Genomic DNA, 14,156 nt, shown 5'->3' with positions numbered 1-14,156 from the left:
CCTCACCATCCCCTCAGTGCATGAATGTCCTGCACTGGGCCACTTGTATAATATAATCTAGGTCTTATTGTATCTGCTGGGAACATACCTGTAGGAGAAAAATAGAGAAATATCAACTACTTCTATTCTCAAGAATTTAGAATCTAGTAGAGGGTATGTGAACAGTAAACAAAATGAATAAGTAAATTATATAACAGGAAAAAGTGGCCTTTGTACAATTCACAGAGAAGGCTGTAGAAAACCCAGCCTTTGACACAAGACTAACAAAAAAGTCAAGCTACATGTAGGATGACATGGGATATTGTTGACATGAACAAGAAGCCTGTGCAACAAGAAAATCCTGTGAATTCCATCTCTTTCCATTTCCTTCCACCTCTCCAACAGCAGGTGTTACAAGTCTTGCTCTTTAATCTCCCCTCCCCTCCAAATTAAAGTACACAAGGCCAAGTAGGTAGGGGGTTGAGGTCAGGGGAGCAGTGGGAAATAGTTCAGATGAAGGAAATAACTTTTGGGGAAAAGAACATCCAGGAGCCCTATGGAAGCGAAGAAAACGCAGTCTTCCGTTTCCTCTCTCTTCCTTCCAACTTGTCCTGCCTCCTTCATTCCTTAGTGAATATCATTTTATATCATTGGGCCAAGGTGTTCCCAGGTGTTCCTTGCCTGCCCCCTTTCCCTCCCTTGTCAAAATTTTAGCTCGTTACGTTTTGGAAATTTGTAAATCTAACTTCCTGTTATTATCTTTCCCCAACAATCTCTTGCTGCAGATTATGTTACTCACGGACCCGGAGATTGAGAGCAGTTTATTGATCAGCTCAGATGAAGGAGCGACCTATCAAAAGTACCGGCTGAGCTTCTACATCCAGAGCTTGCTCTTCCACCCCAAGCAGGAGGACTGGATTCTGGCTTTCAGCCAAGACCAGAAGGTGAGCACAAAACCCTGTTTGAGACAGCAGTGCATGGTTCTCCTGGGAGAAGCCCCTAGTTGATCATCTCCACGCTTCTTCCCTGTGACCAGTTTGGTTCTGTGCAGTCGCCTGAAGCGGGTGCCTGTGGGACAAGAGGCAGCAAAGAGCGTCTCAGATCACTGGCTTGAGCTTGTAAACATCTGACCCAGCACACAAGGGAAAAGCCAGACACTAAGGAACTCAATGTGGAGAGACTGTTTGTTTTTAAGTATATTTTTATTGATTTCAGAGAGGACAGGAGAAGTAGAGAGAGAGTGAGAAACATCAATGATGAGAGAATCATTGATTGGCTGCCTCCTGCACACACCCTACTGGGGATCCAGCCTGCAACCAGAATTGAACCCGGAATCCTTCAGTCTGCAGGCCAACTGAGTCAAACCTTTCAAGTCCCAGCACTGTATCCACTGAGCCAAACTAGCAAAGGCAAGAAGCAGGTTTTAATGTAGATGTTTCAGACCATTAGGAGCCCCAGACCATCATGGAATATGAGAATGTGTTTTGTGTGTGTCAAGAGGTGATCATTTTTCTAGATCAAGACCCATGATAGTTTTTATAAAACCCTTAAGGGAAGGATGCCCCCACCCCCAAAGGCTTAAGAACAATAAGAACTTTCTAAAACAGTGAGAGAAATGGCCAGAGAAAAAATAACAACATCCACAGAGAACACCATTCAGAGACAGGTGATCTCAGGACTTTTCATCTGTTGGTGGTTGGATTGAGGGAGAGTTCCACTTTGTAAAGAAAACATTGAATGAGGTTTTGCTATTTGATGTGTGTGTGTGTGTGTGTGTGTGTGTGTGTGTGTGATGTATGTGTATATATGCTATGGAATGCATACTATAAAATATATCATGTACCTTTTACTACAGATACATTATAACATACATATAGCCCTTATTTTTCAGGACCTTACATTCCTGGATAGAATATAAGCCTACCAACATAAAATGCAATTAAATTAAAATAAAAAAGAAATAACATATACATTGGCAAATGGGAGAGGCTCTAGCCATAGAAGCCAAAAAGGAACATGGGGAGATAGTGGAATATTGTCTGTGAAATGGATGGTTCGGTGAAATCATTCTTAGATTTCTCCTTAGAGTGCTCATGTGTTAGAAATTATACATGCAGGGCCTCCGTGAGCGAGGCATGCTCTCGGGCTTTATCTGGAGAGGGTAACGATGAGTGGGGTTCTTCCTGGAGGGCCAGGAGGCCGGAAGCACCTTTGCCAGGCCTCTACTGACAGAGCATGTTGGAGGAAGCAAATTAAAATTCTCGGTATTGCAGTTTTATTCATGCTGCCCTTCCTGCCAACTAAAATGCACATTAAGGCTAAAAATAGAAAAGATTTACAATTAGGGTTCATTTCCTCTTGAGCAGCCTGGCTGCCCTTCCAGCAGAATGCACAGTTTTGCTCCCAGAGTCAGGCCGCTGTGCATCTGTCCAGGATGGCGCAGTGGCCACAGGCTAAGCTGAGAAGCTCAAGACACAGAATATTAGTCATTTAATCTGCTGTGTTATTGCGTTTTATCTGACAGTTGGTTAATTTTCCCCGCGATGCTAGAGGCACAGCGAAAGCCAGATTTACCTGGCCAGGGGAACACTGCGCATCATTGAGTTCATGTGGAGGAGATGCCCCCGAATGTAACCCTTCAGGTCCCAGCATTTCATTTTTATTTTATTTTATTTTATTTTATTTTATTTTATTTTATTTTATTTATTTTTAAATATATATTTCATTTATTTTTTACAGAGAGGAAGGGAGAGGGATAGAGAGCTAGGAACATCGATGAGAGAGAAACATCAATTAGCTGCCTCCTTCACACCCCTACTGGGGATGTGCCTGCAACCGATGTACATGCCCTTGACCAGAATCGAACCTGGGACCCTTCAATCCACAGACTGACGCTCTATCCATTGAGCCAAACTGGTTTTGGCAGGTCCCAACCCTTTAGACATTTCCTCCTGGATTGCAGTGGTAGAGTGGGTAGTGCTGGAAGAGGTAGGACCTCCAGGCTGTGGCTCCAGGTCAGCTACTTACAGGGAGAGCGATTTAGTGTTGGCTTCCTTTGCTGTAAAATGTGTTCATACAGATAATTATATTTGCAGGGGCACTTTCAAAAAGGTTGGGGGGAAAACCATGAATATTAAAGTCCACATCCATTTTAGGTGTTCTGTATGCTTCAGTTTTGCTATAAAATCACTATAGCAAGGAGCATAATCCATCTGGGTAGAGAAGATTAAATACACATGAGTTCACCAATAGTCCAAGAGAGGCCAAAAGAGCATGCCCTCATCCACATTTAATAGATGCCCAATCAAGATAGCTGGATGGATGATATGAAATGGGCAGCCCAAAGTGCAGGAGTGATGATCTTATGAAATTATTTTACCTAGACATTAATGACTATGTCATGTTTCTTGCCCGGGGGCGGGGCACATTTACATAAGAGGAATGTCACAAATACTAATACAAAGTTAGAAAACCCCTGTTTGCAGGATTGTGAAATGGACTATTTGGCTGAAACTGAAATTTGTTAAAGCTCATTCTGTACTTCCAGAACAGAAGCTTGATTATTTTTCATTGTATTGGCTATTTGGTCGTTAGGCAAAGTAATTTTGTTCTTCTAATTAGGCATCTTTTGAAAATGTTGGTCTGTGGAATGATGGGTTTAAAGCTACAAGTTACAAAGGCTAATTTGGTAGAAATATGATATGAATTGTGGTAATACATGGTCAAAAGCAATAAGACCAGTTAGGATGATAGCGTAGCCATTATGGACTGGACCAAAAAGTATCCTTCGACCATATACCACATAAATTCTATAATTTGGGAGCTGGAAGAAACATTAACAACCTCTGCTCCATAGAAGCTAACAAATCTTCCCATGGAGAAAACCCACACTTATCACGTGTTCAAGTTCAGTGAATGAATAAAGCCTATGTAGCAATTGGTAGGATTCTCATGTTTAAGGGTGCTATCTTGAGTTGGGCAGATTTCTGTTTCTCCAGGAGAGAAGGAAGGTGAAATCATGCCGGATGAAAGAGGGGTAACCTGCTGGTGCAAGTAGAGATTAGAGAAGAACTTCACTTCTCAGAGCTTGAATCACAGAATGACGAGTGGGGCTGTAGCCATCGGAGGAGCCATTAGCTAATGGGGTTGGCTGGAAGTCAAGTGGAGAGGGTCTGTGGCCACTCAGGTGGGTCAGTGATATGAAAATAATAGCTGGCGATTACCCATGAATCAGGGAGCTTTTAGGAGTAATGAGACGCAGCCCTGAGCACCAAGGAGGGCCCCATGCTGGTGTTGGCAGACCAATGACTATGCTTGCCCAGGAAAAGGAACATTTACTCTTTCACAGGCTGCTCATCAGTTTTTTCCATGACAGCTGCTATTGCTGCTGCCACAAACCTCCCAGCTCTGAACTGAGCCTCAGTGCTAGTTGTCTCTGCTGGATGCTGTTTTATGCACATGTAAGGTGGACAAGATTGTCAGGTAGAAGGCACTGTCTCTTAGAAAGTATCCTGTGTAGGTGGCAGCTCCTTCAGAACTCACCCCTGAGCAGAATCGTCCTCTCTTCTTTCCTTGCGTGCCCCTCCGAGACCTCACAGACATACATTCCTGATTTTGGATACATACCACCTGTGTTTCCCCCTTACTTCCCTGCCAGTGCCTTTCCTCCCTTCCATGAATGAGACCTGAAAGGCCCCGAGGACGAGGAGGGAGCATGGACTGCTGGCTCCCAGGATGGAGCCATGTGGGCTGCGCTGTCCTGCCCCACTGCATTTCATCTTGAAGGCCTGAACCCCGGGGAGGCTTTTTGATGTGAGCATTTTAAGACACTCCAAGAATTTGTTGAGCAGATCGTCCATTCTGGCCCAGGATACAGTTCTGCTGGCTATCAGTTCCATAGGAAGTCATGGTTTTATTTATTTTTTCTTGTGTGTGTATTCTTTCTTCCTTTTTAAAAAAGATTTAATCAGGAAAAAAATGTGTATGGCCAAATGCCCTCAGAATCCATAAAACCTGGATATTGTGATGCTGTAGTCTTTTCTCTCCGAGAGAGACATCTCTCTGTGGTAGTCAGGGTCTGGGGGCTTGCCAAGAGGTAAATATTTCCTTGAATTGGCATGTGGCCCTCCAGGCCCCGCTGGGATGGCTGGCAGGAAAAGGTTCAGAGCCTTTTTCCATTTGAAGTTCCAAGAAAAGTAGCTGTGGTCCTGGCGGGTTGCTGAGTTGGTTAGAGCATTGCACTGATACTCCAAGATTGCAGGTTCAGTCTCCTATCAGGGCACATACAAGAAGCAACCAATCAATGAATAAATAAGTGGAGCAATATATATATATATATATATATATATATATATATATATATATATATATATATATATTTCCCTCCCTCTCTCTCTTTTGCTCTCGCTCTAGCTCTCCTTCCATCCCTTCCTCCTCCCCCTCTAAAAATCTATAAATATTTAAGTAAGTAAAATTAAATTAAAGCAGTAGCCTGACCAAATGGGAATCCCGGCTGGGGAGTTAGTATTATAAATAGGAGCTGAGGGACTTGGCCTCTGAAGGGTCTGTGTGAGGAGGTACCTTTGGAAAGCCCTGGAATCTCAAGCAAATCAACATGACAGGCATTACGGGCATTTTATACCGAATGGGAAGAGGGATAGTGGTCACGGAAGGTCCCACCCTTTATACATCGTCTTCCAAAGAAAAAGAATCACTGTGGACACTGAGGAATTTCATGGCATTTATTATAGGAATGCCAAAATCTTGCTTTTCTTTATTTATTTCTGTACTTTCCTTATCTTTGCATTTAAGCCGTAGACAGACCAAACATTCTGCTCATTTTTTTTGGGGGGGGGGTGGGGAGGGTATGTGTGTTTCTTTGCATTAGAAAATGAAGCGAGTGGGAGGACCGAGTTCTTCACCTCATTGCCAGTCCCCGCGTCCCCCCCCCTCCCCCCATCTTCTTGCCTCAATACAGAAAACCACCCAAGGCAGGCTTAGCAGCAGGCTGAGGCTGCCAGATTACATCTTTATTTTAATTTGGCAATAAAGTAGTGTACAAACTGTGCTATAAAACACTGCCTCCAACAGCATCTCTCAGTCTGTCTTAAACACCTCACTAAACATGATGTGTTGGGAAACATTTGCAATGTGAGAAAACAAAGCGCAGATGTGACTGAGAGAAAACAAATAGGAGAGAAATACAAGGATGTATGTGTACTTCAGCTCTGCAGGCCATCCTGGCTTGCGGGGCTCCTGGCTGCTCTGTTAGGGTTGGTTGTACTGGAGGAGTGATTTGTAAAGGAAGGTAGGGGGTCCTTTAATGTGAAACCAACATGGACACTCCCAGGACTCAGGCAGGAGGGGAGCGTGGGAGGAGAGGCCCAGTGACCTGCTGGTTCAGGCTGGCAAGTCCCCTTGGGAGGCTCTGCTGAAGGACCTGTGACCCCGACCAGAAGCAGGAAGGACCACTTTTCTCTGTCCCATGCAGCGAGCTGCTTCTCCCCATGCTTACAGATGTGGCGGTCCATCTAGGCCAGCAGAGCCAAATATCAACAGCACAACCATTGAAATTTCTTTTGAGAGCCACATATTTTAAACTTAAACTTTTAATAACACCATTTCTTCAAAATAGACTTGCCCAGGCCGTGGTATTTTGTGGAAGAGCCACATTCAAGGGGCCAAAGAGCCACATGTGGCTCACGAGCCGCAGTTTGCCAACCAAGGATCTAGGCCACATGTGTCAAACACAAGGCCCGCGGGCCAAATCCAGCCCGCCAGGCCTTGCAATGTGGCCCGCACCTCGCTGTCATCACTGCACTCTGCTGTCAGTTTATGATATTGTCAGTTTATGACTGTTCAGTAGACCATTCGGCCCGCGATTTAGGCTGGATTTTAGATTTTGGCCCCTTCTCTGATTGAGTTCGACACCCCTAATCTAGGCCATGACCTCAGTTCCTACACAGACAAGCAAGAAATCTCACTGGACAGAGTGGCTGGGTCTGGGCTGTAGGAAGTAGAGGATGTGTTCATTCGGGGGTGGGGGGCGATGGGGGGGTGAGCTTCGAGCTATTTCTGCCACTGAGGATGGCTCCTCTAATGTCACTGGTCCTTCAGGGTTTTTGTTTGTTTTATTTTGTTTTGTTTTGCTTTGAGGGAAGTGATCCTGCTTTGTTTGAAACGTGGTACTCCCTTATTTTTTCAGTGTTTACAAAATTTAAATATAACAGGACAAGGAAAGCTCATCTGCCACCTTGTATTAGTCCCCAAATTTCTTTTTTCTTTTTCTTCTGTCTTGCCCATCATCTTTATTTTTCTCCTGTTCATGGGTCGCTCTGTCTCATTTATTTCAGGAGATGTGAAATCATTTTGCAATTAAAACACGCATCCAAATGAGCTGTCAGTTCTGTGGAGGGAGTATAAACTCTTAAGACAGTTTGGTGGGCCACCCTTCACTCTGGGGCACTTCTGGAGAGAATTCACACGTTTATATTCTCCCTTTTTGGGGGGCTCTGGGAGTCAGCAGTAATATCACCCATGCACCTGTGTGATCCCTGCTCTCCTCTATGTTCCAAAGAAACAGGTTATGAAAGAAATAAATCTTAAAATTGCATGTGGGCCTCCCCTTCAGTATTTTGGTGTAGATGGCTAAGATACATATAAAACCAGAACATGGTTTTAAAGGGGGAAGCATGATTTGATTTGGAGATTCCTGGCACCCATAATTGAAACACTAAATATTAACAGTCAGCATTCTGTTTTTAAAAATCTGTTTTATTTATTTTAGAGCGAGAGGAAGGAACATCAGTGAGAGAGAAACATTGATTGACTGCCTCCGGCACACCCCTACTGGGCACAGAGCCGGCAACCTGGGCAGGTGTGCTGACCAGGAATCAAAACAGTGAATAGAAATTGAACCCGTGACCTCTTGGCTCATGGGTGAATACTTAATCACTGAGCCACACTGGTCAGGCTTCATCTTTCCTTTTCTGCCTGGATCCTAAGAGAAGGGTATTGCTTAGCATGGCTTTTTGGAATGCTGGGCATTGCCTGGGAAGTAATGACTACTTGATAAGGGAATAGATGCCAATATTTTCCAAAATCGGTCATTCTGGTTTCTTACCACTGATAAGCAAAATGGCAAACTAGGTGAAAGCATCAGCTCTCTACTCTCTCAGGCCCTACTAATGGCCCTGGGACCCTCAGCGGTCACTTAATTGTATACTTTCTGCAACTGAAAAGTGGAAGGTAATAATAAAGGCACCTGCCTCTCCAGTAATAATAAAGGACTATTAAAGGCACCTGCCTCTCCAGTAATAATAAAGTAATAATAAAGGACTGTCTGAGGATGCTGAGATAGCATACATGAAACACTTACCACCAAGTTTGGAAGTTAGCAGGCATACTAGTAGACGCTACCCATTGTATTATTCAAAGACCTGAGAGAGAGCCAACCTGGCATGGCATTGTCGGATTTCGACACAAGGCTGCCTTCGAGATAGTTCAGGGCCTTTTCAGCACCTGAAGTTAGAGGCACTTTAGTCAACATGGAATGCCTTCTTAGTCACTAAAAGGCTCCATGGAATCAGAAAGAATGGAGCATGGGAGATAGACAGTGCTCAGGGAACATTATTGATTATAATAACAGTAAACCGTTAAACATTACATTATTTGTCTTCACAGTAGCTTCATTGGTTTTGGAAGACACCTAGCAGCCCCTTAATGTCAAAGGGCTAATTGAAATAAAAGATAAATGGCTCCTTGAAATTCACACCCCCTGGGGATATTCAAATGATTCCTGCACAAGCTCAAACACTCAGGAACCTGGTATCTGCCTAATGCCATCAGGTTTCCCCAAGGCCCTGTGTTAAGTAAAAAGGCACTCAGTTATTTATAAGGAATATGCTAAGCATTCTTTACCATGCTGGGTTGGCAGGATTTCCATGTGCTTGAAATTTCCCAATGTCAGAGCTGCTTTCTAATGGCATGCATATATACATAATTTAAGTATCCAAATACAAAACTGGCGATTAGAGTGGAAATCAGGGAGCTTGCTAAATGTCAACCCCAATGCTTGTTTATAAAACAAATTTTCAAGCTGAAATGCCATCCTATGCAAACAAGGAAGGCTTGTGTTCACCTTAGAATCCTTGTTTAACCAGTTTGTGTCATTATTTTTCAATTGCTACCTCGAACAGTTGGATCTACCTATTCCTAATGGTTTGAGAGAAATGGGCTGCTGGACATTTGAAAAGGAGTAATTGGTATTCAGGCTTGGACAGGCACAACAATACTATTTGGTAGCCATTGAAGCTCTGAAATAGATTTACATTTTTGTTTGTGCATTTTTTAGCCAACTCTCTTGATCCGCTCTATCCACCACCATTTGTCTGAATGGATTAAGATACCTCCTTAATCCAGGCACTAGTGGGAAACTTTGAAGGACATTTGGCCTCATAACAGAACATGGATCCCTTTCTTAAATAAGTTCAAGGGATACCCAGAAAAATGCCTATCTAAGGCTGGCCCTTTAGAAATCTGGCAATGTGCAGGGTTCTTGCCAAGAGGGGTCACAACTAAGGATATTGCCATGGACATGGAAGTGGTTTTGGGAGAAGGAAGAATAGACACATTTTGTGAATTTATGTCTATTGTTTTCACCTTTAAAAAAATATAGTTTTATTGATTTCAGAGGGAAGAATGGAGAGGGAGAGAGAGACAGAAGCATCAATGATGAGAAAGAATCATGGATTTGCAGCCCCTCACTGGGGATCAAGCCCAGAATCCAGGCATGTGCTCTGACCGGGAATTGAAACTTGACTTCATGGTTCATAGGTCAATGCTCAACCACTGAGCCACACAGGCAAGGCTGTTTTCACCTTTTTTTAAAAAAAAAAATTAAAAATGTTATCTTGCCAACCTTCTATCTTCGTTATAATAGGATATTGTAAGTGTGGGTTACACATGGCACACTCGGTGTTTTAAGAGATTCAGCGACACAGCCAGGATCTCAAAGCTGCCAAGAGAAACCCAAAGTCAGGTGCCTTCCTGTCCAATCTACCATGAGATGCCCATTCTAAGAGCTGAGTTTCACAGTAGAGAGAGGAGGGTTGTTGTGTGATAATCCTGGTCAAGGCAGGAGAAGAAGGGAGAGGGAGGGACCTGTGGCCAGAGGCAATGGCCCTGGCTGGCTGCCTGGCACCCAGCAGCCCCTTGTGATTCATCAGACCAGCTTCTGACCCCTTGAGAGACAGCACTGTGACCCCTGTGCATCTGTGCCTCCAACCTTGTCCTGGCTTTAGTCCCAGGTGTCTGCATGTACTTTCTCTCCCTGCTCAGGCAAAGTGAAGGGCTTTCAGAAGTGACATTTCTTCTGCTCTCCATTGGTCAGACTTATTTTTCCAGTTTAATTTTGTTTTGTTTTTTGCTTATTTTTAAAATAGTGGTCCTATTTATTCTTCTCATATACAGGGGCCTGGCTAATCCAGACACTCATCACTTCCCTGCCTGGTTGCAGCCACCTTCTAACTGATATGTCTCTGTGTCTCTCTGGACTTTGCTGCTTTGTTAATTTGCTCAGACTGACCTGTTCACCCTGGAATAGTGTTCCTCTCCGTCTTCATATTGAGAAAATGGGGGAGGGGTTAATTGATTATTTTTAGAGAAAGAGAGGAAGGGAGAAGGAAAGATAGAAACATAGATGATAGAGAAATATCATTGATTGGCTGCTTCCTGCACGTACCCTTAGTGGAGATTGAGCCCATAATTGGGCATGTGCTCAGGCTGGGAATCAAACCAGCGACCTCCTGGTGCATGGGACAACGCTCGACCAACTGAGCCACACCTGCTGGGCCACACTGGGAATTTTAACGGTACCCTAGGCCCACCTGGAAAGCTTTGGAAGATTCCCACATTTTCCTTTTTCACATCCACCACCATAGCACTCTGAACCAAACACTTCACATCACTTTGGCCGTGATATATCCTGACGAGCTAGCTTTTTCTTTGAGGAACTTCCATCTGGTAGGGGTAGGAGTGTTGGTCTGGAGTGGTTACCATGGTTTTCTCTCTATCCCATCCCTGTACCCACCCGCCAATGGAAAGGCTCATGGCAGCATTTAGTGAAGTTTCATGAAATTATTTCAGGGACCAGGGAACGCAGCTTCCCCTTGGAGTGATTTGTGGCCTTCTCTTCCTCTCTGTGGAGGCCTGGGGAGGGAAGAGCTTGATATTTGCCATGCCTCCGGCCCGGCATTAGGAATTCATTTGAAGTCCTGAAGGTACCATCTCTTTCTTGCTAAAAAGAAAGCAGTAACTTTCAGTGAGAAGTGGAGAATCATGAGCTGGATGGGAGCTCTGTACCCAGACCATCCCCAGGGCAGCGTTAGGATGAGGCAAATAAAATAGAACTGGCAGGGGTTTCTGTCAGCCTTTTCAAGGAGTGCAATTTGCAGGCCTCCTGCCTCTAAAATGTGAAGGGCAGAGAGGCAAAGAGGAAGGAGCAGAGAACCTTAAAAGGAGCCGACAGCAGGAAGTGTTCCACCCATGTGGCTGTGGAGCCTTCTTGAGCCTGTGGAGGGACCCAGGACCTGCCTCCTGCCTGGGGAAGGCGCCCTGGGGAAGTTTCTGGGGAACCACTTCCAATCCCATCAACCAAAGACATTACCCTTCTTCCTTCCTGTGCAGTTGTGTCCTTGGACCAATTTCCTAGCTGAAAAAAAAAAAGCTTCTAATGAGTTCCTAGCAGTCTGAAAGGAGGGGCTGTATTGATGCAACTTAGGGATATTGAGAAGACTTTCCAGGGATTGTGGCAATGACAAGCTTTCATATCGACATAAGGAAGTTGAGTTTCTCTTCAAAGAAATGGTAAGAGGATGGAAAATCCAAGTTGGATACTGTCATAGCCCCTTCTCTCGCCCCATCTTAAGCTGTTGTGGTTAGAAATCCTGAGCAAAGCCAAGGAGTCTTACTCTTTCCCAGCCCCACACTATGCTATGTGTCCTCCGTGGCATCCCTCTTTGCTCCCTTGGGGCCTGTGGCCCTCATCCAACTTGCAGCTTTACAGGCCTCCTGAGTGTGGCCCCGGAGATGACTGAGCAATTGATTAAAAGCTCAAAACTAACCTTGTCCTGGCCAGATTGGAGTGTGTCTGAGAGGCAATTGATATTTAATTGTCACATTGATGATGTTTCTCTCTCAAAAAAAAATAAAAATAAATAAAAATCAATAAACATATCCTATTGAGAATATTGAAAAAACATACAAAAAAAACTAACCTTGGCAATAGCATCTTCTTCAATCAACTGTATTTTTTTAAATCTATACTCTTCTTATAGCAGACAAAAGCAGGTGGCAAGAAAACAAACCAATGTGAGAAATGTTGAGAGAGAGAGAGAGAGAGAGAGAGAGAGAGAGAGAGAGAGAGAGAGAGAAAGAGAGAGAAAGAAAAATGGAAAACCTCATTAGGAGAAGAGCATAGCAGGGAGAAGAGCTGACTGCCCCAGACCAGCATAAGGACAGAGTGGAGGATTAAGCCCTGAGGCTGCTGCTGGATCTTGTGCATTGCTAAGCCTCCAGTGTGAGCTCAGGAGTACAAGGACGTGGTCTCAGATAGTTTAGGATGATTTTAGGCAGGAAGGATTTTCTGCCTTGGTTCCTTTTTCCTTCCCTTTATAAGATGTCTACTCCTTCAATCTTTTCCTCAATATTTTGTGCCAGGGTTATTAGCAAAACAAAACAATGTCAACCCCTTCACGAATCGCATTCTGCTGTTTGTGACCAAAGGTTTATAGGTGAACATTGCTCTCCTAAAATGGTTCAGATGTCCTGTTGTCCTCTCCGAGGTCCTCTGCAGGCTCAGCATTGCTGGAGAATGCACTTGCTGTTGCTATTGATGCAACAGACGTTAATGGTAGTCCTGATAGTAGTTCTCATTTCTGTGTTCTGAAGGTCCTTAGAGCTGTGGAGCCTGAGACACACAGGGAGGGATGGAAATCTTATGTAGGTGCTGATGACTCCATGAATTGTATTATTGTTGTTAATCCTCACCCCAGGATATTTTCCCATTGATATTTAGAGAGAGTGGAAGTGAGGAGAGAGACAGAGAGAAAAACATCAAGGTGAGAGAGACATTGGTTGTATCCTACACAAGACCCCTGTTAGGCCAGGGATTGAGCATTAACCAAGGTACATGCCCTTTGACCAGAATCAAACCCAAGACCCTTCAGTCTGTGGGCTGATGCTCTAACCACTGAGAAAAACAGGCTAGGGTGACTCCATTAATTTTATTGAAGGACATTGAGTCATTCTAACCAGAGCCTTCTACTACTGCCCAGAGAGTCACTAGTAAAAGTCTTTGATTTCATTCCCTTCTCTGTGGAGAACTTTGCTGTCAGACTCTGCAGGTTTAATTAACACATTAACTTTTGAATGGCTCAAATCTTTTTTTTCCTTTTCTTGGTAGAACACCAGGCTGGACTATTAACTTCTCAGGGGGCAAATCTGTGAAGTGGTATGTGGAGGACACAGAGTAGCTTTGTGTGGGGAATGAATGACTATACAAGAGCTGCTTGCTGCAAATCCTTGGGAGTTACAGAGGTGCTGATATTTATAGTTTTGTTTGTTTACTTGTGTGAGTATAGCCCTCTAACTATGGATTCATGGAAGCAAAAAAATAGTCATCTGATAAATTGCCTTTGTCCATTTATTGGGAAATCTGGGCACTTTACTTGGTAGAATCATCATTAAGAAATTTGCATGGTGCATGATTAAGACTTTTGCCCCGTGATCATACACTACGTACTAGGCACTGTGCAGATAGAGAGGGATGGGGTTCCTGACATATATTGATAAAAGCTTTGTGACCTCCCATAAAAGATGTAGGTGTGGTCTCAGATAGTTTAGGGTGATTTTTAGATAGGAATTTCTGCCTTGAATTCATAGAAGACTCTCTTGAAAGGCTACTAAGATACCCTAGCTGGTTTGGCTCAGTGGATAGAGAGTAGACCTGTGGACTGAAGGGTCTCAGGTTCGATTCTGGCCAAGGGCACATGTCTGGGCTGCGGGCTCAATCCCTAGTAGGGGGTGTGCACGAGGCAGCCAATCAATGATTCTCTCTTATCATTGATGCTTCTATCTCTCCCTCTTCCTTCCTCTCTGAAATAAAGAAATATATTTTT

The 14,156-nt window shown here is 44.0% G+C and overlaps 1 protein-coding gene across 5 annotated transcripts in view; it reads left to right on the top strand.

The window, feature by feature from the left end:
- The window catches only part of SORCS1 (sortilin related VPS10 domain containing receptor 1), a 432,258-nt gene that overhangs the window by 279,403 nt on the left and 138,699 nt on the right, over positions 1–14,156 (top strand). For all 5 annotated transcript variants that reach the window (XM_084904028.1, XM_084904030.1, XM_084904027.1 and 2 more), the window contains exon 4: positions 765–923. In XM_084904028.1, the coding sequence (XP_084760154.1) occupies positions 765–923 (159 nt within the window). The remainder of the gene's footprint in view (positions 1–764; positions 924–14,156) is intronic.

The sequence above is a fragment of the Pipistrellus hanaki genome, assembly GCF_964339955.1.
Source record: "Pipistrellus hanaki genome assembly, chromosome: 14".
Lineage (NCBI taxonomy): Eukaryota > Metazoa > Chordata > Mammalia > Chiroptera > Vespertilionidae > Pipistrellus > Pipistrellus hanaki.
Note: the sequence above shows the minus strand (reverse complement) of the source record. Positions and strands in the feature narration are given on the sequence as shown.